The following is a 26,341-nucleotide window of genomic DNA, read 5'->3' as shown; positions in this document are numbered from 1 at the left end:
TGCGCCGTGAGGCCCGCGGCGGGCACGGGGGGCACCCCGGGGTGGTGGTGGGGGGGGGGCGGGGGGGGGGGGCACTCACGTATTTCCCAGCCCAGCGTGGTCTTGCAGCTCTCGCAGAAGATGTCGGCCACGGAGTGGGAGGCCGGTGAGCAGGAGGCGCTGCTCAGCGGGGCCGCAGCCCACGTTAACACTGCGGCGGGGGGGGACGCGGGCACCGTGGGGCACGGCGGGCGCCGGCACGGGGGGGGTGGGGGGGGGCACGGCGGGCCCCCCGCGCGGCCCTGCTGCCTGCGGCCCCGCTCCCCACAGCAGCCCGGCGGGGAGCCCCCCCTGCCCCCACAGTCCCCCCCCCTCCCACCCCCGTCGCAGCGGCCCCCCCCCCCAGGTGCCCCCCCCCCCCCCCCCCGCGCCTGCGGCTACTCACACCGAGTTGAACAGGTAGGCACGGCCGTGGCTGCCCTGGAAGGACTGCGGGGGACACGGCGGGGGTCACCGGTGGCCCCCCCCCATGTCCCTCCTGCCCCCGCTGTGGTGCCGCCGTCCCCTAGCCACTGCCCCGGCATGCAGCACACCAGGGGCACTGGGGGGGGGACACAACACATGCCCCCCCCACGCTGGGGACACTGGGGGGGACCCTTGCTGCAGTGGGGGCACCGGGGCGGGGGGGACCCCCCCCAAGGGGGACGCTCGCCACACTGGGGACAATGAGGGGGATGATGTTCAATGCGATGGGGACACCGAGGGGGACACTCAGCCCAGTGGGGACAACGTGGAGGGATGCTCGCCGCAATGGAGACAATGGGGGGGTGTCACTCACTGTGATGGGGACACCAGAGGGGGGGCACCCACTGCAATGGGGACACTGAGGGGGACGCTCACCCCAATGGGGAGGGACACTCACTGCAATAGGGACACTGGGGGGGGGACACTCGCTGTGATGGGGACAATGGGGGGGACACCCACTCCAAGGGGGACAATGTGGGGGGATACCCGCTGCAGTGGGGACACTGGGGTGGGCCACCGCAATGGGGACGCCAAGGGGGCCGCTCACCCCAGTTGGGGGGGGACACTCGCTGCGATGGAGACACCAAGGGGGGATACCCACCGCGATGGGCACACCGGGGGGGGGGGGATGCTCACCCCAATGGGGACACCGAGGGGGCCACCCACCGCAATGGGGACACCGAGAGGGCCACTCACCCCAATGGGGGGGGGACACTCGCTGCGATGGGGACACCGAGGGGACACACCCACCGCGACGGGCACACTGGGGGGGGGGGATGCTCGCCCCAATGGGGACACCGAGGGGCGATATCCACCGCGACGGGCACACCGGGGGGGGCGTGCTCGCCCCAATGGGGACACCGAGGGGACACACCCACCGCGATGGGCACACCGGGGGGGGGGTGCTCGCCGCAGCGGCGGTACCCGGGGGCGGGGGGGGACAGGACACCCTCGCCGTGCCGGGGGCACCTTGGAGATGAGCTCCTCGTGGCGGGCCAGGTGCGCGCGGCAGTGGACGCAGCTGTAGGTGCGGTGCGAGCGCGGCAGGTAGCTGCGGAAGGTGCGGGGCGGCAGGCGGGCGGCGGCGGGCCGGCGGCGGCGGGCGGCGGCGGCGGCGGGCGGCAGGGCCCCGGCGGGCGGCGGCGGCGCGGGCGGCACCGCGCACCCCCCGCACAGGCGCTCGCAGGGGAAGCAGCGCAGCACGGCGCTTAGAGCCGTCTTTCCGCGGCGGCCGAGCTCGGGGGGGCGGCGCGGCCCCGGGCCCCCCCCAGGCGAGACGCGGGCCGAAAAGGGGGGGCGGCCTGTGCGGGGGGGGGGAACGGGGAGGGCGCGGTGGGGGGGGGCAGCGCTGCCCCTCACCCCCCCCCCGCGCCCCCCAAATCTCCCCTGTGTCCCAGCTCCGCCCGCCCCTCCGGCTGAGGCCGGCCCAGCTCAGCCCAGCAGTGACGTGGGGGGGGGGGGGGCTGCCCAGCTCCCTGCTCCCCCCCCCAAAATAGGGGGCGGGGGGCCCCGAAGGGGAGGGGGTCGCGGCGGAGGGGCGCCCCGGGGGGGCGGGCTCACCGCCTGTCCGCCCGTCCGCGTCCCCGCGTCCCCGCGTCCCGCTGGCGGCGGTGCCGGGCGGGGGGCACCGGGCGGCCGCGGCTGCATCACGGCCGCGTGACTCATGCCGCTGCCGCGTCACCGCCCGCACCCTGACGTCACCCCCCGCGCCCTGACGTCACCCCAGCACACACACCCCCCACCCGCGCCGCCACCGTGTCCCCGGTCCCTCTGTGCCCCCCCGTGCCCCCCCCTCCGGGGGAGCCGCCTCGGGGGGCGCACACCGAGGAGACGCAAATTAGACCGGAGGGCGGCATGCAAATGAGATGCAAACGAGATGCAAATGGAGGGGCGCGTTCTGACGGGACCGCGGGCACGTTCTGACGAGATGCAAACGGCATGCGGAGGACACGTGACGCAAAGGGGGGCGGGCCCCAAGCGTGACATGCACACGATATGCAAATGAGCCGGGAGGGCAGCGGCTCCGCCGGCAGCGCCCTGGACTACGCCTCCCAGCGGACACCGCGCACCTCCGCGCCTGCGCGCCCGAGGCAGCGCGTCACCCGAGAAGGACGCGTCACCCAGGAGGCCCCGCGCGCGGGTGCCATGACAACGCCCCCTCCCATCTGCCCCCAACGGGCCCGGCGAGGGGTCGCTCGCGTGACCTCACTTCCGGCGCAGCTTAGTGACGCCCCCGGGCCGGAAGTGCGAGGACTCTGCAAGCGCCCCGGTAAGGGGGTGGGTGAGTTGGGGGGCACCGGCGGGTGCCATGGCAACGTCCGCGGGGGGCGGTGAACCGGGGAGGGGGGCGCCCCCGTGCCTGGGGGTTGGGGCAGGGCGGCGACCCCGGAGCGGCGTCGAGGGAGGGCCGCGAAGCTCCGAACCGGGCCGGGGACCCCCGAACCGGGCCGGAGACGTGGCGGGAATCCACTGAACCGGGCCGGGCGAGGGCCGGGGACCCCGAGGTGGTGCGGGCAGCCCCAGGCTTGGGGGAGGGGAGGAGCAGGGACCCCAGGGAGGGGGGGCGGCTCCCCCGACAGGGCTGGGGAAGGGGCCGCCCTGCTCCTCCCGACGCCCCCCGTTGCCCTGTGCCGCCCCGCAGCACGGCGGCGGCGGCGGCGGAGGGCTGAGCGATGGCGGACGATGGTGGCGATGAGAAGAAGCAAGTGGCCAAGTTTGAGCTGGAACGGGAGACGGAGCTGCGGTTTGAGGTGGAGGCCTCGCAGACGGTGCAGCTGGAGCTGCTCACCGGCATGGCGGAGGTGTTCGGCACCGAGCTCACCCGCAACAAGAAGTTCACCTTCGACGCCGGCGCCAAGGTGGCCGTCTTCACCTGGCACGGCTGCACCGTGCAGCTCAGCGGGCGCACGGAGGTGGCCTACGTCTCCAAGGACACCCCCATGCTGCTCTACCTCAACACGCACACGGCCCTGGAGCAGATGCGGCGGCAGGCGGAGCGCGAGGACGAGCGGGGGCCCCGCGTCATGGTGGTGGGCCCCACGGACGTGGGCAAGTCGACCGTGTGCCGCCTGCTGCTGAACTACGCCGTGCGCCTGGGGCGCCGGCCCACCTTTGTGGAGCTGGACGTGGGCCAGGGCTCCGTCTCCATCCCCGGCACCATGGGGGCCCTCTACATCGAGCGCCCAGCCGATGTGGAGGAGGGCTTCTCCCTCCAGGCCCCGCTGGTTTATCACTTCGGCTCCACCACGCCCGGCACCAACATCAAGCTCTACAACAAGGTGAGCGTGGGGCAGCCCCTGGGGGGGGTCTGGGCACGGCCCAAGAGAGCGCTGCAGCCCCGGGGTAGGGCCCGGACATGGGGACATCGCCACTTTTGGAGGCTTTCACAGGTTGAAGCCCTGAGCAACGTGATCTGGCTTGGTGGTTAGCCCTGTTTGGGGCAGGGCTCGGGCTAGAAAGCTCCCTTCCACCTTACTTATTCTGGGATTCTCCGGTTTGTTTTGCCGCTACATAAAACCACGGTGCGGTTAAGCATCACGCCTGCTTCTGTGACGTTCGAGAAGGCGCGGAGAAGCGTAACTGAATCAAAGGGACGGAGCAGCTGCGTTAGGAGAGACTTAAGCAGGCCGCAACCTTTCAGTCCAGGGCTGAGGGACTCTTGACGGGTTTACAAAAATCGTACGGCTGCTGGGTGAGCCAAACGGGGAACTGTTAGGTGCCACAGCCCGCGACACAGGAAGCAGGGGATGCCCGATGAAACCGGTCGGATATTGGGTTAGAGCGAATAAAAACAAGCTCTTCTGTGCACAGCTGCCTCAGCAGGCTGTGGAGGCAGACAGAATCAGAAGAGGGATTTAAAGCATGAAATACTGTGGGAGCTCAGCTGGGGAAAGTGTGGAGGGGTCAGAGTGCAGAGGATCAACGGATCCCGTCTCCTCCCTGTTCCTCCCCTTCTGGAGAAGGTGTTGCCATCTTCTCTGCTCCGGGGCTCCTCATGGCAGCAGCCCCGAGAAGGGGGTGCAAGCGGAAAGGTGTTCAGCTCCCATCGCGCCCCAAGAGGTCTCTCTGTCCTAATATTTCTGCCCTTGCTTCCTCACAGATCACGTCCCGCCTGGCCGACGTCTTCAACCAGCGGTGTGAAGTGAACCGCCGAGCGTCGGTAAGCGGCTGCGTCATCAACACGTGCGGCTGGGTGAAGGGCTCGGGGGTACCAGGCGCTGGTGCATGCCGCCTCCGCCTTCGAGGTGGACGTGGTGGTGGTGCTGGACCAGGAGCGGCTCTACAACGAGCTCAAGAGGGACCTGCCCCACTTTGTGCGCACGGTGCTGCTCCCCAAATCCGGTGGGGTGGTGGAGCGCTCCAAGGACTTCCGTCGGGAGTGCCGAGATGACCGCATCAGGGAATATTTCTACGGTTTCCGGGGCTGCTTCTACCCCCACGCCTTTGACGTCAAGTTCTCCGATGTCAAGATCTACAAGGTGGGGGCTCCCACCATCCCGGACTCCTGCCTCCCCCTGGGCATGTCGCAGGAGGACAACCAGCTCAAGCTGGTGCCGGTGACGCCGGGGCGGGACATGGTGCACCATCTGCTGAGCGTCAGCATGGCCGACAGCCCCGATGACAACATCTCGGAGACCAGCGTGGCCGGCTTCATCGTGGTCACCGGCGTGGACCTGGAGCGTCAGGTCTTCACTGTGCTCTCGCCCGCCCCTCGCCCGCTGCCCAAGAACTTCCTCCTCATCATGGACATTCGCTTCATGGACCTGAAGTAGAAGCAGCGGGGAAAAAACAGGGAGTCTCCTTGGAGACGGGAGCAACATGGGGGGCAGCCCCACACCTCAGACTTCCTGGGGAGTGAGAAGACATTTGCCGCCTGGCTCGTCCTGTGCGGTGGGAAGTTGTCTGCTCGCCTGTGTTCTTTCTCCTTCATCCGGCAGGTTTCTGGCCCCGAAGTCTGGCCGCTTCGCCCCTTCTTACATGCCAGCGAGTGCTGCCGAGCCCTCTCATGCGAGAGGCTTGCTGCTCAATTTTTATATCCTTTTATAACTTTTATTATTAAAATTTCTAGACTTGGGCTTTCCGACGCCCCGTGAACTTTTGTCCTGGCGCCTCAGCGGTGGGGTGAAGCGGAGGGCGGGGGAGGAGAAGCGTGGCCTAAGCTCGAGCGACGGGAACGCGCCGCTGGCGAGCAGGGAGAGGCTTCTGCAGGGGAAACCGAGGCGGGCTGTTGCTTGAAGCGCTGGGGAAAAGGTGGGAGCGGGAGCGACAGCCTTCCTCTCCGGATCGCCCCCCTGAGCTCCAGCGGGAGCGGGTGGAAGACGAGAGGAAGGCGACCCGCGCCCGCGTGGCCCAGTGTCTTTAATGACCCCCCCCCCCGATGGGGGTACGAGGGAGACCCTGCGAGGTGGGGGATCAGCCCTGGCCTTGGGGGGAGACGGGGCCCTTCTGGTGGCTGGGGGAGGGGGGGGCAAAGCTGGCGATGTGCGTTTTTGGGGCACAGCGCCTGCGATCCCAGAGGGGCTGGACCCGATGCCATGGAGGCCCCGCCGCCCCCCTTCAGCTCCCGGGCGGTGCCACGGGCCGCGGCGGGGGGAGCGGCGGCCCCGCCCCCCTCCCCCCCGCGCTGCGCACCTCCGGACGTGGTACGTTCCGCGCACGCGCCCTTGCCCGCCCCAGCGGGGCGGCCTCTGCGCCCGCCCACCATTGACGCATGCGCATCCCCGCCCCGGGAGGCCCCGCCTCTCCAGCGCGCGCATGCGCGCCGCGCTCCCCCACCCCGCCCCGTGTCTTCCAGGCGGTTCCCCGCGGCGCGGCCAATGAGGTGTCGCGGGCGGGGGCGCGCGCTGGCGCCGGGGTGCGCGCCGCCGCCGGGGCCCGGTTTCCGGCCCGTGCGCAGGCGCGGCCGTGACGTCGTGCCCAGCCGCCGAGCGCGGCGACGGTTCGTGGCCGGGAGCGTTGGCCGCGCGCTCGCGGCCTCCCGCCCGCTCCCCTCCGCGCCGCTCCCCTCCGCTCCGGGCCGCGCCGCGCGGTGAGTCACACGGGCCCGCCGGGCCGCCCCGGGCCCGCCCGCCTCCCCCCGCCCGGGCCCTGCCCCTGCCCCTCGCGGGGGGCTGCGGCTGCCCGGGCCCGGCGCGGGGCTCCGCGCTGCCCGCGGCCTCCCCCCCCCCGCGACGAGGCGCTTCCCTGCTCCGGGAGGCTTCGTGCCGCCCTGGTTTCCCCGGGGCTCCGCCGCGGCGTTTCGCTCGCCCCGAGCGGCCCGCGAGTCCCCCCTTGCCCGGCGGCGGGAGCAGGACGCCGCTCCCTTCCCCGCGCTGCGCCCGCCGCCCCTCGCAGCGGGGGCGGCGTCCCCCGTTCCCCCCCGTGCCCCCCCCCCCGGGCTCCCCGCGGCGGGCCGGGCCGTGGCCGCACCGCACCGCCCTGCCTGCTCTGCCTGCCATCTCCAATAACCCTGCCCTGCTTAATGGCCCGGGTGATTATGCAGCACCTCCTTAGCAGCAACCCTGCTTCCTTCTGCTCCTGCCTAAGATGTCTTCTTCCTGCTGGGCCCCGTGAACGCCAGGCCCTTCTCCTGGGGGGGGGGGGGACCGGCGTGCACCTAAACTGGATCCATTGCCCGTGCCAGGAGCTCGCCCCGCGACAGGCAGAGGTTGTCACCCGTTTTCCCTTTGCATCGGCATCGGGCGCTTTTGCTTTTCAGTTTTCCCTGCCCCGTGGTAATTACAGCCCTTGAAGTGGGCAGTGTTGCTCTGCGAATGACTCCTTCCTGGCTCAGCGGGTGGAACAGTTGTGTCCGTGTGAAAGTTTCCTGTGCCAGGACACGTTTGCTCTCCTGCAGCTGGGACCGTCCTCACTGCTGGTAGCCCTAGTACCTTGGATAAAATCTCTCTGACTTTAGTTTTTGAAAGCCTGGTGTCTGAACTGCTGTGTTTTGATTCGCACGGGCTGCCGGCGACCAGAAGTTAAAACCTCAGGCTCTGTCTGCGTCCTGTTCCGAATGTTGCTGCTTCGTCTAAATCCGAGTTACTCCTCAAAACACGTTTCCCCGTTATGCTCTGTGGGTTTTGGGGGTGTGATAGCTTGCGTTGACAGGTGTTCAACCTGACTGTTACTCAGAAGTTTCCAATTATAGGCATGAGGGGGGTAAATCGCAAGTTATTGCCGCTGTATGTTCGGTTGCGTCTGCCTTAGATGAGATTAAACCCCCCAAAGCTCCACCCTCCCTTGCTGATGCAGGAAAGAGGGATGACCTTTGCATTTGTAGCGTTGCCTTACTGGTGACTCCGCTGGAGTGGTTTCCTCTAGGAGTTCTAGCTTTCACTCCATCGTGTATCCAAAATGGGGCATTTAGGGAAACACGCTTGATGTTCCTGGAGTTTTTCCTGGGGTATCAAATATGACTAGAGCCTTGTCTGGATGAAAACGAGGAGAGTTGATCTGGGATCAACTTAGCGAGTTTAATCTAATTATCACCCTCTGTTCTTTAGCAGGGGGGGCTTGAATTCCTGCTGGTTTCTGAGGTACAAGGTAGCCATGACTAGAGGCTAGAGGGTGGTAATTAAACGGAACTGCCTGGGTCTAAAAGGAGACCTTTACCGCCTATTTTAGGCAAGGCCTATTTTGGGAAGTTCGCACCTCTATTGCTAGGCCCATTGTTTCAGTCGCTGGCAGTTGTTTCTGATAGCACAACGGTGAGAGAGCTGGATTTTAGTCCTTGCTCACTGTGATGCTTTGAATGAGACATGGATGCTTTGAAGGAGGCGTCGGACTTCCCTGCTTTGTCTGTAAAATGGGGCTAATCCTGCGTAAATCACTTTAAGATGGGCAGAGGGAAAAGAATGGGAGTGGTATAAGCCAGGTGGGTAAGTACTGAGTGGACACTGGCCTTGTTAGATGTTCTCTGGAAGAAAATATTTGTTTGTCCCTCTTCTTCCTCTCTAGAAGAAAATGGTACATCTAAACGCACAAAAATGCACACAAATTCGGGCTATTTGCCTGAAAACACAAGGAAGGCCATGGAAGCCTAGTTCTGGACGGGATTCCCAATTCCCCCACGATGAAAACACGCAGCCTGGCTGCGTGTTCTCCGTATGAATTAAACGCAGGAAAATATTGCCAGGTAGCCTCTTCGATGCAGGGGCTCATATTTGCGTACAGTGCTGAGCGCAAGAGGGCCCGAATTGTCTAGTCCGGTATTTCCATGATACAGATGATAAGAAAATCGTTGTATATGGGGAGGCCGGGCTGCTTCCCGTTGCTATGGGAATCTTAATGTTTACCTTTCCGTGTAGCTTCCAGCTGTTTGAAGTTAAACTCTTATCGATGCAAGAATGGCTTTGCTTTTTATTTTAATACGTGGCATGCATCTCGGTAGTCGAAATCCAGTTCTGTTGTCCGTGTTGAAAAGATGCTTTTCTTTGACTTCTTCTCGCTCTCCAGGTTCTGTGATTGAAATTACCTTCTATGGCAGAGGGGCCCTGGCTGGAACGTATTTCAGATCTCATCAGTGCCTCTCCTTGCTGGAAGACAGGGAAGGTCACGGAGATAAGCGGTGTACTCCTGTTGGTGGTCTGCGGAGGGAGACGTTTGGTCTGGTTCGGCTGCGTTGCCGGTTCCTAGCTGGCAGGTTTAAGAAGGCTCTTGCTCTCTCCTAACTCTGACAGCTCTTAAATCCCGACAGGAGATGAGAGCTGATTGTGCAGCTCTCTTTGGCTTTGTTGTCGGTATCAATTGAGGATTCTGTGGCAAAAAGGGGGAGTCTGCGATCTTGGGCTGGCCGCCTCACTTGGTTTTAACTGTGGGAGATTGAGGGTACCAAGGCTCGGGACGATAGAGAGCGACTAGCTCTGGAGTTGGCTCCTCTGAGTAACTCCTAGGTGTAGTTAAAACACAGTGGGAACAGGTAAAGCACGTGTTGTCTTCACGCGATCCTGGAGCTGCCCTGTCTGGGAATTGCGTCACGTGGAAGGAATTGTTTGTCTGTTTGACCCGTGCTATGGAAACTCAGCTGGACGAGTTTGGAGTAGGTAGGTAGCTGCAGATGACGGTTACGGCCGGTGAAGCGACGCACGTTTGGGAACTAGTCACTGAGGTTGAACTCTCTCTTCTCCGTGGCATTACGCTCCTTTCCTCAGGCGGTAACGAAAGGCGGCGTGTTTAAGGGAAGCTTGTGATGTTGACGTGCGTGTTCCTGTCTTCCGGGGTAGGAGGACTTTGAGGAACTGCGGTGGTTATTGACAGTAATAGAAATAGCAAGGGAATGTTGTGAGATGGTTAAACGTGTTTCCCCTAACCCGACGAAGACGGGAAGAGTATGGTGAGGCAGGTTTCTTGTCCTGTCCGCTGCTTCAGAAAGAAGAGCTTCAAGAAGCAGGTGCTGGAAGAAGAGGAAATTAGAGACTATACAGGCCCTTAACTGAAGAACAGGCGATTCAGACTGAAAGAGAAATGGAAGGTGACAGCAATTGCACTGGAAATGTCCTGAGGGAGGAGATGTGAAAGCGATAAAGTGCCCAGCAACGGACATGCGAGAAGATAGATGCAGCCCTCTCATATTGGTAGAGGGGAGCCCATGAGACTGGAAAAGAAGACGTGGACGCAGAGGGGGATTAGCGCAAACGGCGCGGTGGTGAGCCTGGAAAAAAGGGTTGCCTCTGGAAAACTGAAGTATCGGAAAAAGATCAGAGAGCAGATGAGACACTGTCAGGTGCTGAGGCTCGCTGTGGGACCGGAGAGCGGGAACAAGGGAGTGGTCGGCTTGGGAACTTTCTGTTTGTGCTGCCTGAATCCACGGGGCTGAGAGAAGCCCGGACTCGTGCTCTGAAGGTGCTGAACGGAGAGGAGCAAGGAAAATACCCTGAAAAAGGGGTGCCAAGATGGGAAGAGCAGCCAGAAATGCCGAAGGAGAAGGGAGTGAGCAGTGACGCACAAACCCAGGCGAGCTTGATTGGGAGGGGAAGGGAGTAGGGCTGAGTTGAGGGCAGGCCCGGAGAAGCGTGGAAAGGAGGAGTTGTTAGGCTGGAAGTGGCAGAGGGAAGAGACTCGGAGACGGGAGCAGAGCGTTTGTACTCCTCGGATAAGTGAGTTGAGGCCGGGAGTTTTTAGAGCCGGGAAGTCTGAGTGGGCCTTCATGGATGGGGATGAAGTAAGAGAGAGGATCTGGAAAGAAGGGAGAGGGAACGGAGGAGGGACCAGAGGTAGGCAGGTCGCAGTCCTATGGAGAGAGGAGGCTAGGTGAGAAATCATGTATTTGGGAGAATCAATGCGAACGAGGCCCAAATCGGTAGAATTTGTTTGGAGCTCGCGTTTCTCCTTGACGCCAGGTTAAACGACAAGGATAGTCGGATCTAAGTGAGCCAGGTGGTTTATACTCTCTTCTCGCCGCCTAAAAAGAAGGCAGAAGATACCTCTCACTGAGGTGTTGCTACTGGTGTTGTTTTTGTTGTGGTTCTTTTCTCTTTTTTGGACTTTTTTCCCCTCGCACTTGCTGCTTCTTCAGGAAGACCATCCCACGAACAGTTATCTTTTCATCTTGCTCCCTTTTTTTTGATGAGGAGTTTGTGCCCCTCTTCTGCGTTGCCTGGCTGTGGTTTTCTGCGCTGAGCTGAGCTTGCATGTGGACCTTTGCAAATGCCGGAGCACGCCAGATCACCCAGTGTGAAGAGTCGGAGCACTTAACTTCATCTTGTGCACCTATGGTTAAGTGGGGACTTGGGAACAGTGCAGGCAGGACCTGGGTCACCCTGAGACAGGATCTGGGGAAGGCCTGGCTTGGAGGGCGAAGCGTTTCGGGCAAGCATCTGCCTTGATCAAAGAGAATACTAACGACGCTGTGTAGGGAAAGCTTTGGAAACGGGAAAGATCTCCGGTGGGGGAATATTAAAGGAAAAACTTCTGGCGTTTGCTAGTATGTTTGAATTCGAGGTGTGGCTTTGTTTTTATGGAGGAGCTTTTCAAAGGGCTGGGATGTTCTGCTGCAGCAGATGAGCGCGTTAGCAGCTTGCTTCTGCTAAAGTAATTAGCAGTGATGTCATCTTTAAACTTCAGCGTAACCTACTGCTAGAATTACGCTCCGTCTGTAATAGCGCAGCAGTTACTTCCGATTAAAATTACTTTCCGATAGCACATGAGCGGTTATCTTTGGGACACGTCGGGCTCTTTCCCCCAACGTTGAGGTCCTGTCGTTCGCGTCGTGGGTCGTTGCAGCCCAGAGTTTTATTTGGGAGACACTAGAGAGAAGCTGCAGGGCAGCTGCTTTCCGGGGAGCTGTGGTTTTCCTGGTTTTACCCTTAAACTTGCCACAGTCGAGGGCTGCCACCAGGCGAAACCGCCTGCAAATTCAGGCATATCAGTACAGCGCTGTTGCCTTATGCCAGGTTGCCTTTCGGTCGCAAGGGCCCAAAACTTAGTTTTAAAAGCGCAGCTTAGTTTCTGCAAAGGCAGAGCTCCTCCGCAGTGGGAGAGGTTTCGCGATTAGTCAGCCCGAGTGACTGACGCCTTGTTTTGTGACTGAACTGATTTAATTGTAATATATTCTAGTCATTAAATGCGCCTTTAATTCCGCGCTGCAGTTCTCCCAGCCTGCACGAATGTTTTAGTCAGCACTGAAATTTCCCTGTCCACCCCTAAGGAAAAGCTGGGGGGAGCAAAAGAGGGCAGAACTGGAGCACAAAAGCGAACAAGCTGTTGTGGGCTCGGTGTTTGGATCTATAATGTAACAGAGGCTTCGTGGTAAAACCAGGAGGCAGCGAAGTGGAGGACGCATGACACGTGAAGCTGGACGGAGGCGAAGTTGCTCTAACGACAGTAATCGGTGAAATATAATCGGTGTCCGGCTTGGTCCTGAGCTGTGGTGGGTTCGCGGGCGCTTGGAGTTTGGGGCAGGTCGTTGCCTCCTGCCTGCATTTTCAGAAAGGTTTGTTTTTCCCCCCCCCTGTTTTCTACGTGGAAATAATCCGACCTGCCCTCCTACACCCTGGTGATCAATCAAGGGTGACATGTTCTCAAAGGCGTCATAAACCGGGGCTGTTCAGTGCCACCTGAGCTCTCCTTTGTCCGGAGCTACACGTGCCTTCTCCAGTCAAGAGGCTGATGTTCTCCACGGACCTCGCTTCCCTCATACCCTCGAGGGGGAAGGGGATGAGATTCCCGTCTGTCTTTTCCTCCTTCAGCCTCCACCCTTGCATTAAGTCTCTAAACCTCCGACTAGCCCCTTCGCCTCAAGGGACCAGGCATTTCGTGGCATCGGCACTTGAGTTATAACTTCAGAAAGGCACGAGAGCGTTGGATGAGAAGCCTCGGCGTCCCTCGTCTTACTCCGGGCTCGGCATAGGTTTCTTCCGCGCTCTTGGGCGGGTTTTTTGTCTCGGTTCTCCCTGCGTTGAGCAGAGGGGGATAGCGCTTGCCAAGAGCGCTCAGCACCTTCCGTGGTGCGCGAGCAGAAAGGGCCTCGGGGAGGGGAGGTGACATGGCAGGCTGCAGCGGAGGATCCCGTGGCTAAGGACAGCCTCCACGGGGCGGTCATTACCCCGGTTTTGCCGATGCGAAAAGGGACGCTGATGGTAGGTGAGATGCCCGGGGCCGCGGCGTCGACCTGTGTCAGAGCTGGGCTCGGAAATCGGGCATCGTTCGACTTGTGGCCGTGGTTTGAAATCTGCTGGGCTGTGTTTCCCCTCTTTAAATAAATGCATGCTCAGCATCCTGGGGAGCTCTGTGTTGTTCTAGTAAGTAACATGGCTGTTTCTCTTCTCTTGCCTTGTTAATTTGAATTATTTTTGTGTTTTTTTTTCTTCTAGGTGAGGTGCAGCATTCCAGATGCCAGGTTCTAATGATTTTATGTAGATGTTTTTAAAACCGATGGATTAATGAGGAACCATTTTATTCTGGGGAGGGGAGGAAAAAATGGAGCACCCTGGAACGGACTGAGATCTCCCTCCACACCCCTCAGGCCATGGACGAGACGGGCCTAGTTTTCACCATCGGTTGTCTTCTGGGGTTGTAAAAGTGCTCCCTGAAAACTCTCCTCCGGATCCCTTGCTTAACCTGCCTTGTGCTTCTTAGAAATGGTTGCTGCAGACAAGATTTGATGAAATTCATGTTGATTCCCAACAACCAAGCGAAAACTCAACCCACTGAAAGGCCTGGAGGGTCAGGAGAAAGGAACAAGTAGGGAGAGGACGAAAACACACGATCCACTGGACCTTCCCCTGCAGCCCCCCTTGCAAAGAAAGGATTTACAGCTCAACCTTGCACCAGCTGTTACTCGGCTTTAACAGTCAAGAGAGAAATAAATAAAATTAAACAGCCACCGCCAGCCAGCCAGTCTCAGCTCCTGGTGAAATCAGGGAGAGTGTTTCTGCGACTGCCTTCAGCGAGGGGGAGGAGGAGGAGGAGGCAGCAGAGCTTTGCAAGGAAGCCGGGCAGATTGCTTACAAGACAACCCCCTCCTCCTCCTGTGCAGCAACCGGAGGGGGCTGCTGGATATCAAAGGGCAGATTAAAAAGGAGAAGTGGCTTCCTCGAGACTTCTGGGGTGGCTTTTTGCAAGAAGGCTACTGATATCTTGCTCGTTCCCAAGGTGCTTGCTGGATGGGAAGGTGCACCCAGCTCCTCATCTCACAGTGCTGCGAGTTTCGCTTGTCACCTCCTTGTTGCCCTAGCCTCGAAACGCTTGCCTTCTCTTTGAAGTCTGGTTGCCACCGTAAGCTTCGTGAGGACCTGCTTCTTGCAGGCTGTTGCCTGACTGAGGGAAGCTCTTCAGAGCTCTCAGCATTCCTACCCCAACAGTTGTTTTAAATCCAAATCCAGTTCTCCGTTCTGAGTTTTTAATGTTTTTAAATCTCCTTCCCTACGCCCTCGAGCGCTTGCGGGGCAAAGAGTAGCGTGGATTCTTCTGGCTGTGCTCTTGGGCTTCTCACTCCAGAGACTGTGGTGGACTTCTGCGGACTGTCTGCTCCGTTCAGAACTCACTCGGAGAGTAATTTAGGAAGTTGGGCAGCGGTTCACCCCCTTCCCTCTCCCCTCCCCTTTTCGTGTTTGTTCTGACTCCAGCTGGGCCTGGGCTATGCTGCAGGGCGGATCCCCCACCAGAGCTCCAACATGCCAGCAGCATCTGGAAAGAGGTTCAAACCCAGCAAATACGTCCCGGTCTCAGCTGCTGCCATCTTCCTAGTGGGAGCCACCACCCTCTTCTTTGCCTTCACGTGAGTCTGGGCTGCTCAACCAAAGAATGGGGAGGGCGAAGTGAGAAGTGGGGACCTAACCTCCTCGGTGTGGTGGCTTGTGGAGAAGGTTCATGCAGTCAAGGCTGGGGGCAAGGCAGAGACCGCGTGGTGGTTATTTGACAGAGGAGCTCTAACGTCGTCTCGGGGCTGCCGTAATGGAGGGGAGGGATGTTGCGTTTTGGACGCAGGAGGGTGGACTTGGGGCTTTAAAGCGTCAGAATAGCCCTGCAGCGCGTCGCAGCAATTCAAGCTCAGCTGAGCTTGGCCTGTTTCATTTGGCTTTCCCGTGAGGTGAGCCAGAGGAAATGGGACACGGTGAAGCCCAGCAAGGCACCTTGCCATCGCTCGACTCCGGTTCTTGGCAGCCTGTTCGCTGCTGTCTTTGAATATTTGCGTAACTTCCTTGTCTTACTGGCAATTCTGTCACAAATCATCCAGGCTGGGAATTAGTTTGGGATCTATCAGTTTGTGACCGTCGGTATGTGACAGATCACACGTGGGATGTTCTCCTTTGGGGCAACCCAAGTGGCTGGGCGGACTGGGGCGGGCTACGCGTTACTTCTAGAGTTCCCGCGTGGATTCGGGAGCCACAGAGGGAAGTTCAGGGAGAAGCACTCTGCCCCCGCGTGGATCTGTCACCGCCGTCGATCTCAGCCTCATCCTTATGAAACGCGAGAGGGAGAACCTGAAGGAACTGTCCTGCCTGTGAGTCACCAGGGCGCGAGGCGGACACTCGAGGTCACCTCAAAGCAGCTGGCCAGCAGGGAAAAGCCAGGGTGTAAAATGGTGTTGGTCGCTGGAAAGGGCCGGGCCGGGCTGTAGGGATCTCCCTGGGCTAGGAGAGCGGTTGGGCTGTTGCCACTTCGACTTCTTTTCCCTTCCAATGTGGCAAATAGTCATCGAGGACAGAGCTGAGCCACTTGTGGTCCGGTGGCAGGCGGGGGAAGAAGGGCCTCGAAAGGCGCTGGGAGAAGAGGCGGCTTGCGCGAGCTGGGCGCGCTCCGCGGTCGTGGCGGGACCGCCGGACCGCGCCCTTGAGTGGCACAGCCCTGCTGAATGTCACCAACTGGGCAATAAAAAGGTAATTTGATGACTAAAGGGCCGGAGCTGCTTTGATTTCCTCCTGCCGGGGACGGGAGGCAGCTGGTGGTGTCATTCAGGAGCCCGCGCGCGTCCTGGTGCCAAGCTGCAGAGCGGTTATCGGGCGGGCGTTGCTGTCCCCTTGGAGGACTTGCAGGGCGGGAGGTTTTGCCGCTTTGGGCGGTCAAACGCCGGCGTGACGCCCCCGTGGCCCGGCGTAGCCGGCACGCCTCGCCTTCCTGTCGTGACGGGAAGAGCGGGAGCTGAGCCGCTGTTTGCCGCTGCTGTCGCCGAGCCGGCGGTACCCGATTGCGCGCCGTCGCGTCGGCCAGGAGCCGATGGGAGCCGCTTATCGGCGAGGCAGCGCGGTGCGAAGCACTGATGGGATCAAAGGCGCGTGCTGTTGAGCAGGTTTGTTGGGAACGGGAACACCTGGGTAGAGCCACTTTAATTGTAGGTCAGTGGATGTTGTTTAACCTACTTTGAAACGTTGAATTCGATCTCGAGCAGAGCGGCAAAACGCAGCGCGTTTTCACATGGGTTACTTGGGGAGGGGAGAAGGGAATTTGCATTGCTGCCTGGCTTTAAAGTTCTCTTGGGGCCTTTTTTTTGTTGTGTAGCTACCGGAATGGGAATGGAAGGAACATATAAAGCTACAGATGAGTTTTGCGTCTTTCTTGAGACCCGGCAAACTCATCTCCCGTGAATTGTTGTGCCCCTCTTCCCCCGTCTCGCGTTTTCCAGAGGTGGCGGTGCAGTGAAGGGGCTGTGAGCTCGACGCCTCTCCCTGCTCTCCGTGGCCCGTAGGCTCATGTGAAAGCAAGCCCAGGTCCACCCAGACTGGCCTAGGATTTACACCCCGGGGCCAAGAAGGCCTTTTAATTGATTAACTTAATTAGGAGATGCTGCGAAACACGTGGCGGTTGAAATGAGCTAAGGTTGGTTTTACTGAGCCAAGCGTTGGGTTGAGTGAGAAGGCCGGAAAGGGCGATGTTCCCCGTTCGCTCTCTGGAAGGAAGGATGAACCTCTAATTTGTTAGTGGCTTGAAAGCCTGGAAATCCTGTTTTGGGTCCAGAGCGGTATAAACGCACTGGCTAGGTAGGAAGTGGGGGTTCCCCGTTTGCTGCGTAGATCTTGCCTTCTGCTGGCAAAATGAGGCGTCTTCCAGGGTACCCTGAGATTTTGGGAGCTCCTGGTGCTGCGCTTTATTTGGGAAGGTGGTAGGTGGCCCATGGATGGACTTCTAGCTGCCCTCCCAGCTAGGAAGGCCCAGGGAGATGTACTTCTCCCTCAAGGGCTCTGTTCAGGAAAGGAGCTTCCACCTCTTCCGGAGCTGATGGAAGAGAGAGAAAAAGGCAGGAGGAGAGGGACACCAGGGTCGGATTTGCCGGTCCCCGGCGTTGGTGGTGGCTCTGGCGCGCTGTGGAGCGCTTGGCCCCCGTTGGACCCGAACTCGCTGCCGTGGCAAGCAGGAGTTGTCTGCAGCCGGGCCGTCGAGAGAGCTGGGAAGGCCGCGAGTCCGCCCCTTCTGCCGAGGGTCAGGAAGGCGAGAGCGTGTCCCTGGCGCGGCGCCTGCTCCTCGGCACCCGCCGTGGCAGGTCGGAGTCCAGCGGGGCGGGCAGGGTGGGGAAGGTGTCCTTGGGGCCAGCTTGCTTCCGGGAGGGGGCAGGGGCAAGAGGGAGCTGGAGGTGGCCCTGAGCCTGCGCTGTCTCCGGCCTGCCGTTGAGCAGGGGGGAAACACGTTCGGTAACCCGGGCTGGAGAGCAGTGACCTTCTCCCGGTACGACTGGTGGCGAAACCCCTCTGCCTCGGCATAAGACGTGACTCAGTTTGCCTGGCGGGCTGGGACTGCTGAGTTTCCATGATCTCTCTTCGGCGCTGCCAGGGACAAGTCTCGACAGCTCTTCCAGAGATGGGCGTGCTTCGCAGCCAAATCGGGAGAGCGCGCTTGACGGGTGCTCCGGCACTTGCAGCCTCCCTCCTTCTCACCTAGCTTGTGGAGGAGGAGGAGGAGGCCACGCTCCCTGGCTGGTCCTCGGTGTTGAGGCAGGACACGCGGCCCTGCGCTGCGTCCGTCCGGGTGAGCGAAAGGCAGGCGTGCATTGCATCCCTGGCCGGTTGTTCGGGGTATAAAGGTCGCTCTGCGCGGAACGGCCTCTGGCAGCTTGCCTGCCCGGTCGCGAGCGTCTAGCGAGACCCGATAAGGACGGGGACGGAAGCTGGCCCCAAGGCGCTACGCCGGCTTCTCCGATCAGCTCCCCTTTCCGACGGCCGAAGCTCAGTCTCCCATCAAACCGCGGAGTCTGTCCGGCAGGTTTGCTCCCCGTGTGATCCTAGCCCTGCCTCAAGGCTCGCGTCCAGTCAAAGCGGAGACTCGACTCCGTTCGGAGGTGGCAGTGAGGAGCGAGCCCTTTGCAGCTCAACGCGGGGCCGTTCTCAAGCGGGGAGGTTGTGCTGCCTCGATGTCCTCGCACAGGTCTTCTCCTTTTGACTGGTCCCTATTGTTGGTCTCTCTTGGGAGCTGGGTGGCCACTGTTCTCCCCAGGCTGGGAGCCGCACTTCTCCTGGTGGGAAAGGCTCAGTGTCCCGACAGCGAGGGAGATGATGGGAAGGTGGTGGTCTCCCGTGGAAGACCAAGTCCTTCCTTCTCTATCTGCCTTGACCTTTGCTGAGGCAGCTCTGTCCTGCTCTCCTGCCTCGCCAGGGTCTGTCTTTCGAGGATCTGGGCCGCGTGTTTGGCTCAGCCTTGCTTTTGGCATTTCCCCTGTGCAGTGAGGTGACCGGAGTGCAGTGACGAAGGCTTGCCTGGGTCTGCCTGGCTCCGCTCCATCCCTTTCGAGGGAAGAATTGGGCTCTGGGAGACTTTTCTTCCTCTTATTTTTTTGCAACTAGACAGATCGCTTGAACGTCGTCTTGCCAGCGCCTTGCTGTTGGCTGGGGGCAGCCCTGAGCCCTCTCCTCCGGCAGAGCTGGGCCCCGTGGGAGAGGAAGAGGAGGCTGGGGTAGGCGTGAAGCCCACCCGGGGGGCTCGTTGGCTTTTCTGGAGCAAGGCTCCCTGCGCCCAGCCCTCTCCTTGCTCCTGGCACGGCTTCCGGTTACCTAAACCAGTCCTGTGGCACCTCCCGGTGATGCCGGTCGTGCCAGGCTCGACACGGCTAACGTCTTCCTGCCCTTCTGGCCGAGCCTTTGGTCTCGCTTCGGCACGTCTGCGCTGCCTCCCTCCGAGGATTTTAAAGCTTTCGGCCGCCACTTGGCGCGACGGAGAGGTCTCCTTTGCGGGCAACCTCCCTGGCCGGCTCCCAAAAGAGACGGTGGGGCCAGCTGTCCCGGGAGGCAGAGCTGGCACGTCTGGGGCCAACGGGGTTTATCCCAGCGCTTCCCTTGCGGCCGTGCTCGGAAGTGGCGGGGGGCGGGGGGGGAGGCCGAAGCCGGCCTCTCTCTTCCTCGCTGAGTCACGGTGGGGGCGGAGGGGATGGGACCGCTACCTGCCCGGGTGCTGCGGGGGGATTACGGCTCTGGCACCGTATGTCACCCTCTTCGCCGAGCCCCGCGCTCTGCCCCCGCTCTCCGAGTCCATCCGCGTTTATCATGGGCAGCTCTGGCGATTGCGGGGGGGGAAGAGAGGGACAGATGCTGCCCTAGATCTGCGGGATTAAACTCCCGGCGGCAAAGCAGATTAGGGTCTTACGCTGGCGCCTCGGAGGGGGAAGCCCGCTGGCGCCGGGGCAGGAGGCGAGGGGGGCGCTTCCCCGCGCCGGGCTCCCGCTCGCTTGCTCCGGCTGCGCCGCGCGGGGCTGGTGCCCCCTTCCCATGCCGTGGGTGGAAGCAGGGAGCGTCCTTCTGCGCTCCTCTAACCGAGGAGCTCCCCCGGTGAAGGGGTGGTGGGAGGCAGAAAAGACGGATGATAAAGGGGGGGGGCGATGAGAGAGAGGCGATGGAGGGGTTAACGGAGGAACCCGGAGCCTGCGGAGGACTCCGGGCCGAATGCTCCTGCCCCTCCGAAGCCGGCAGCCTTCCCCGTCACGCCTTCCCCTCCTGGTGTGGCATTATGGGCAGCTTGGTGGGGCCAGGAGCGGGGTGCCGAGAGCATCCCAGGGCTGCCACGCACGTAAAGACAGCCAGGGCCTGGAGGAGCCGGAAGAGGCCGGGACCCGGCACGCTCTGTGCGCGTGAGCAGCTCGGAGGAGGAGGTGGAGGTGGCCTTTCATCTCCGTGCAGCTGCCGCTGTGCCGGGCGCTGGGAGAGCGCGCGGGGCTCGGAGCGGGGTGCTTAACGCCCCCTCGGCCCTCGCTCGCTCCGAGGGCACCATCTGAGCTCCGGCTCCGCCAGAGCGGGGCAAGCCAGGAGGCGGCGCGAGGGCTACATGGAAGAGCTGCGAGCGGAGCAAGGTTTGGGTGCCTCACCAGCTCTGCGTTTGTGTCGGCAGGTGCCCGGGGCTCAGCCTGTACGTCTCCCCAGTCATTCCCATCTACAATGCTGTCGTCTTCCTCTTCGTGCTGGCCAACTTCAGTATGGCCACCTTCATGGACCCGGGCATATTCCCCCGAGGTGAGTCTCGCTCAGCTCGCCAGGTGTCTAGGGTAGAGCTAGCTCCTTCTGCTCTCCCTCCCTTCCTTCGCATGAAGAGCATGGACCCTAGCGGGGAAAACCCGCCTTGCCTTGCCCCGGTAGGGTCGGACCGTGACACACGCTACTGGGAAGGTTGGTTGGGATCAACATCCAGTCTTCTGGATCAGGTGGCAAAAGGAGCCTAAACCCCGGTGTCCCCTACCGGCTACCTAGGGCTCAGGCGGGCGTTGTGGTTGTGGGGCAGGGTCTGGGAGAATCCCCTCCTCATCTGCCTGGGGTCAGTGGTCCCTGGTTGGTCCCCAGGCCTGGCGTGCGCCCGGGATGGTGGCAGAGGAGAGCATTGCCAAGGTTCTCCAGCTCAGGAGGGCAAGGGGCTGGCTGGCGTTCGGTGTCGCCTTCCCCTGCGCCCTGACGTGTTGCTGGCGGTTTCCCCCCGGCAGCCGAGGAAGACGAGGACAAGGAGGATGACTTCCGAGCACCGCTTTACAAGACGGTGGAGATCAAGGGCATCCAGGTGCGCATGAAATGGTGCGCGACCTGCCGCTTCTACCGGCCGCCGCGCTGCTCCCACTGCAGCGTCTGCGACAACTGCGTGGAGGTGAGGAACCGCCAAGGGCCGGGTCTCTGCTCGCCCCCGAGCTGACAGCGGGTCCTGGTGCTGTGCCATGCGGGGAAGAAGCACTTGCGGCCAAGCCCCTCACGGTGTCTTCTCCCCACCGACAGGAGTTTGATCATCACTGCCCCTGGGTGAACAACTGCATCGGGCGACGCAACTACCGTTACTTCTTCCTCTTCCTGCTGTCGCTCACCACGCACATCATGGGCGTGTTTGGCTTCGGCCTGCTCTACGTCCTCTACCAGGTGGAGGAGCTCTCCGGAGTCCGCATGGCAGTCACGTATCCTCTTGTGCCCTCCACTCAGCGGGGCTGCGGGAGGGGGCGCGAAGCGGGGAGGAGATCGGCGGGACTGGGGATGGTGCACGGAGCAGAGCTGCGGCCCTTCCTTAGCTGCCTGCTGGCAGTATGGCTGTGATGTGCGTGGCCGGCTTGTTCTTCATTCCCGTCGCTGGCCTTACGGGTTTCCACGTGGTGCTCGTGGCGAGGGGCCGCACTACCAACGAACAGGTACGTGCGCTGGGGTCACGCGGGGCTGCTTAGCCCACGTTTGGCGTGGGCCTTCCTCCTGCCACAGCCCGTCTTCAGTGCTTGTAGGAGCACACCTGGATGCTGTGTCTGGTTTGGGGCTTCCTGGTATGAGATAAGACACGGAAAGACTGGATTGAGTCCAGCGAAGGCCCCCGAGATGTTTGGGGGCTGAAGCGCTGCTGGGGAGAGGCTGAGCGCCAAGTTTGTGCAACCTGGAGAGGAGAAGGCAAAGGGGGATCTTGCTGCCATCCTCTGTGGGACAGGTGGTTGTAGAGAAGATGGAGCCAGGCTCTTCTCCGAAGTGGCAAGAGGCAACGGGCACAATTTGTAAACAAGGGAAGTTGCTTGTAGACATTAGGAAAATCTTTTCCCCTACAAGAGTAGCCAAACACTGGAACAAGGGCTCAAAAAGGGGGGGGGGGGGGAGACGACTCTCCATCCTTGGAGATATTCGTTACTCAGCTGGACAAACCTGAGCAACCTGGTCTGACCGGCCTTGCTTTGCATGGGAGCTTGGCCCGGAGACTTCCCGAGGTCCCTTCCTCCCCCCTAAACGTACACGCGACCTTCCCCATCCCATAGGTGACGGGCAAGTTCCGTGGTGGCGTCAACCCCTTCACCAACGGCTGCTGCAAGAATGTCAGCCGGGTGCTCTGCAGCTCCCCGGCCCCCAGGTAAGCTTGGCACGGTGCGGTGGGGCCACCTCGGCCCCGTAACCTCCGGGCAGACAGCCCCGTGCCGGGCTCCAGGCCTTGATATTCCTCCCTCCCCTCTCCCTGGCTTCACTAGGTACCTTGGGCGCCCGAAGGCCGAGCAGACGGTGCTGGTGAGACCTCCCTTCTTGCGGCCTGAGGTGTCAGATGGTCAGATCGCTGTCAAGATCATGGACAACGGTATCCAGACCGAGCTGAAGAGGACAAAGGTGAGGAAGGTGGGGATGGAGCCCGGGGGGCGCGACCCTGCATCCGTGAGTAAAGAACCGAGCGAGCCTTGTCGTGCTCCCCGTCCCCTTCCGTGTCATCCTGCTCCGTGTGTCCCCCCGTGGGATGGAAGCCGTGTCCCGACTGCGTGGGGCTTTGCACCCTCCATCACCCTTCCCCGTCCCGTCCTCCCCGCCTCGCAGCGTCGTTTGGAGGTCACCCGTGCTTGGTGCTTCCCAGCACCTGCGGCGCGTGCCGCCTTCGAGCGCTTGGTACGTCGGATGGCCCCGGAGGCGGCGAGAAGCCCGCACCTCTCCCCTCTGATCCTGCCCCTGCGCTTTGTCTCTGCAGTCCAAAGGAAGCCTCGAGGTGACGGAGAGCCAGTCCGCTGACGCCGAACCGCCGCCCCCACCTAAGCCAGACCTCAGCCGCTACGCGGGCCTGAGGACACACTTAACCCTGGCCACCAACGAGGGTAAGGAAGGCACACAGGGCCATCGGCGCCGCTGCGTCACGAGGCAGGACGTGCCTGCGTCTCTGGGCTGGTAGACGTGGCCCTGCGCACCTTGGAGAAGGCTGGGGGATGTTCACAGCAGGCTCCGCTCCATTGGGGAGGAGAAACCGGACCGCGCAGGGACGGAGAAGCGCTCGCCTCAAACACGTTGCTGCGGGGACATGTTTCCCCCCTGCCCCGTTCTGTCCCTCCGTCCCCGGTGCGCCTCTCCTTGAGCCCATCCCTCCTTGTCCACCTCCGCCCCCGTGGTGTGTGCGTGCACCCCCCAGGCTCGGAGCCGGTTCTCAGGGTGGGGAGGGCGCCGCGTAGCGCTTCGGCGCAGCCTCGGGGAGCAGCTGCGGTGCCGGGGGCCACGCGTGCGAGTGTCTGTCTTTCTTTTTTCCCACCCCCCCCCCCGCCGCCCACAGACAGCAGCTTGCTAGGCAAGGACAGCCCTCCGACTCCCACCATGTACAAGTACCGGCCCGGCTACAGCAGCAGCAGCAGCTCGGCTGCCTTGCCTCACTCCACCAGCGCCAAGGTAAGGCTGTGCCCGGGCTCCTTGCTCGTGGCTTTCCGCGGAGGGGAGAGCCGGGGCGTTTGGGCGGGCGCCGAGAGCTCGGCGGGGCGCCCGTGTTTGACGCTGGCGCCTCCCTTGCCCTCAGCTGAGCCGAGTGAACAGCCTGAAGGAGCCCAACTCTATCTGCGAGAGCAGCCGCAAGCCCAGCTACCGCTCGGAGCCGAGCCTGGAGCCCGAGAGCTTCCGCTCGCCCACCTTCGGCAAGAGCTTTCACTTCGACCCGCTGTCCAGCGGCTCCCGCTCCTCCAGCCTCAAATCGGCGCAGGGCACGGGCTTCGAGATGGGCCACCTGCAGTCCATCCGCTCCGAGGGCACCACCTCCACCTCCTACAAGAGCCTGGTGAACCAGACGCGCAACGGCAGCCTCTCCTACGACAGCCTGCTCACGCCTTCCGACAGCCCCGATTTCGAGTCGGTGCAAGCCGGCCCGGAGCCCGACCCACCGGTGGGTTACACCTCGCCCTTCCTCTCGGCTCGCATCGCCCAGCAGCGCGAGACCGACCTGCACGGCCGCTTCGCCGGCAGCGCCGCCTCGCCCAAGCACGCGCCGCCCCGCGAGCCCTCGCCCGTGCGCTATGACAATCTCTCCCGCCACATCGTGGCCTCCATTCAGGAGCGGGAGAAGCTGCTCCAGCAGCCGCCCGCTCCGGGCTCGCCGGGCAGGGAGGACGACCCGGGCTTGGCGGATTCGGGCATCCAGTCGACGCCGGGTTCCAGCAACGCTCCCCGCACCAGCTCTTCCTCGGACGATTCGAAGCGTTCGCCCTTGGGCAAGAACCCGCTCACCCCGCCCGGCCCCCCCCCCGCTTCGGCAAGCCCGAGCCCCCCCACGCGCTGCGGGGCCGCTCGCTGGGCTCCCCCGACCAGCCCGCCGCTGCCGCCGCCCCCCACCTGGGCAAATCCGTGTCTTACAGCAGCCAAAAAGCAGCGTCTCAGGCCGGCGTCCCCGAGACGGAGGAGGTGGCCTTGCAGCCGTTACTGGCACCGAAGTAAGTGGCCCCGTCGCCCCTCTCCCGCCGCCGGCATGTGCCCGACAGGCCCCCCCCCCCCCCCACGCACCTTCCTCTTCCTCACGCCCGCGTGTCCTTCCTTTCCCAGGGACGAGGTGCAGATGCGAACGGCCTACAGCAAATCCAACGGGCAACCCAAGAGCCTGGGGCCGGCCGCCCCCAGCCCGGGGCCGGTGGCCCTGAGCAGCCCGACCCGCGGTGGAGTCAAGAAGGTCTCCGGCGTCGGGGGCACCACGTACGAGATCTCCGTATGAGGGCCGGAGCCGCTCGCCCCGCTCGCCCTCCTCCCCGGCTGATACCAAAAGGCCCCGGCGGGGCGCCGGAGGCGGAGGGGCGGGGGGCGTTTCGCAGCCGGGCGCCCCCGGCTCTCACGTGCACGGACACTTTTTAGACTCCGCTCGACCTGGGGGCGGCGGGGGAAAAAAAAAGGGGGAGACGGGGGAGGGGAGACAGGCCCAGAGCGCCCCCCCCCCCCGCGCTTTTTCTTTTTACGCCCCCCTCCCCGGGACTTGGGGGGGCCCCACTCGTCCTCTGCCCCGCCGAGAGACTGCAGCCGGAGCGGGCGCTGCCGCAGGGGGGGCCGGGGACTCATGGCGGCCGCCCCCCCCCCCCCTCCCCGGCGAGGTGGGGGGAACGCGGCCCCGCGGCCTCGCAGCCCGGCGCCGTCTCAGCTGGGCCAGCCACTCGTGGGCCTTGTGCAATCAATCGCTCGCCTAGCGTGGTAGGAATGGATTGTTTTTAAACCAGAATACTTTTTTTTATTATTGTTGTTACGGATTCTATTTTTTTTCCTCTTTCCGAGTTACCAGGTGTGTGTATATATAAATATCTATATATATAAATATAAATATTAAAAGAAAAAAAAAAAAGAAATTATATATCTTGCCCAGGGAGAGGAGGAAACCGCCCGTTGCCCCTTCTCCTCCTGCACCCTAGGTCGAAGAAGGGACGCGGGGGCCGGGGCCGACTCCTGCCTCTGTCGGCCCAGAAGCTGCAGCTCGGTGCCGGGTGCCGCATCCCCTCGCCCGAGGAGGGGGTGAACGGAGGGGCGGGGGGGCCGTGAGGGGCCCCCGGCTCCCTGGGCAGAGCGCTGCCGAGGTGCTTTGAGCCAAGGACCATCCTCCCTGGTTTTCTTTCCTTTTTTTTTTTTTTTTTTTTTTAAAAAAGCCTCTGGTGCTCGGGCTCCTCGCCCGGGGCTGGGCCGGGCCCGGGGTGGGGGGGGAGGAAGGGGGTGCCGGACAGAAGCTCTCGCCCCACGCCGGCCTTTCCGCACTCATGGCTTTAGCTGTTCTTTTTTTAAATGTTTCCCCAGTGGGTTTTTTTTCGTTTTCTTTTTTTTTTTCTTTTTGATGGGTCCGTTACGGTTTTCACACTGTCATGCGGTTGTTATTTCTGTTCGGGAAAGAGGAAGGCCGGAGGGGCAGATTCCCCCTAAAGCAATATTTTTTTTCTCGTCACATGCCAAAAAAAACGCAGCCGAGGAGCCCAGCGCTCCCCCCCGTCACACTCAACCCCCCCCCCCCTTTCCAGGGCAACCCAACCTGTGCAGGTCCAGTGAAACTTCAGGCACTACTTGACTCTTTCTCTACGGCAATATGTCTCCTGTGGCCTCTGCGGAGCCATGCCATTGGGTTTTTTTGTTTTTTTTTGTTTTTTTTTTAATTATTATTAGCCATTTTAAAATGAGGAATAAAAGGATATTTAATGAGCCACCCCTGCAGGCATGCGTGTGCTTTGTTTAGCGTCCAGGGACAGCGGGATCCCCCCCCCCGTGGGCTCCTGTCTTCCAGGGTCTCGCCTTTCCCTCCCGCCTCTAGAGGG

General features: G+C 61.9%; 3 protein-coding genes across 3 annotated transcripts in view; all 3 read left to right on the top strand.

The window, feature by feature from the left end:
* The window catches only part of SERPING1 (serpin family G member 1), a 6,096-nt gene extending 5,947 nt beyond the window's left edge, over positions 1-149 (top strand). Inside the window, 1 exon segment of the mRNA XM_067295325.1 lies at positions 109-149. Within this exon segment, the coding sequence (XP_067151426.1) occupies positions 109-149 (41 nt within the window).
* Positions 150-2,830: 2,681 nt separating this feature from the next.
* CLP1 (cleavage factor polyribonucleotide kinase subunit 1) lies at positions 2,831-5,578 on the top strand. Its single transcript, XM_013948283.2, is given in 3 exon segments — positions 2,831-3,782; positions 4,604-4,708; positions 4,710-5,578. Coding segments are annotated over 3 exon segments (1,278 nt in total). The 5' UTR covers positions 2,831-3,176; the 3' UTR covers positions 5,277-5,578.
* Positions 5,579-6,452: 874 nt separating this feature from the next.
* ZDHHC5 (zinc finger DHHC-type palmitoyltransferase 5) lies at positions 6,453-26,270 on the top strand. The gene is given in 13 exon segments (XM_067295894.1): positions 6,453-6,532; positions 13,296-14,701; positions 20,230-20,351; positions 20,813-20,970; positions 21,096-21,268; positions 21,394-21,496; positions 22,100-22,191; positions 22,307-22,439; positions 22,789-22,912; positions 23,359-23,471; positions 23,596-24,306; positions 24,309-24,499; positions 24,609-26,270. Coding segments are annotated over 12 exon segments (2,190 nt in total). The 5' UTR covers positions 6,453-6,532; positions 13,296-14,597; the 3' UTR covers positions 24,775-26,270.
* Positions 26,271-26,341: the final 71 nt, after the last annotated feature.

Source organism: Apteryx mantelli, chromosome 4 (assembly GCF_036417845.1).
Source record: "Apteryx mantelli isolate bAptMan1 chromosome 4, bAptMan1.hap1, whole genome shotgun sequence".
NCBI lineage: Eukaryota > Metazoa > Chordata > Aves > Apterygiformes > Apterygidae > Apteryx > Apteryx mantelli.
This window is presented reverse-complemented; position numbering and strand designations above follow the sequence as displayed.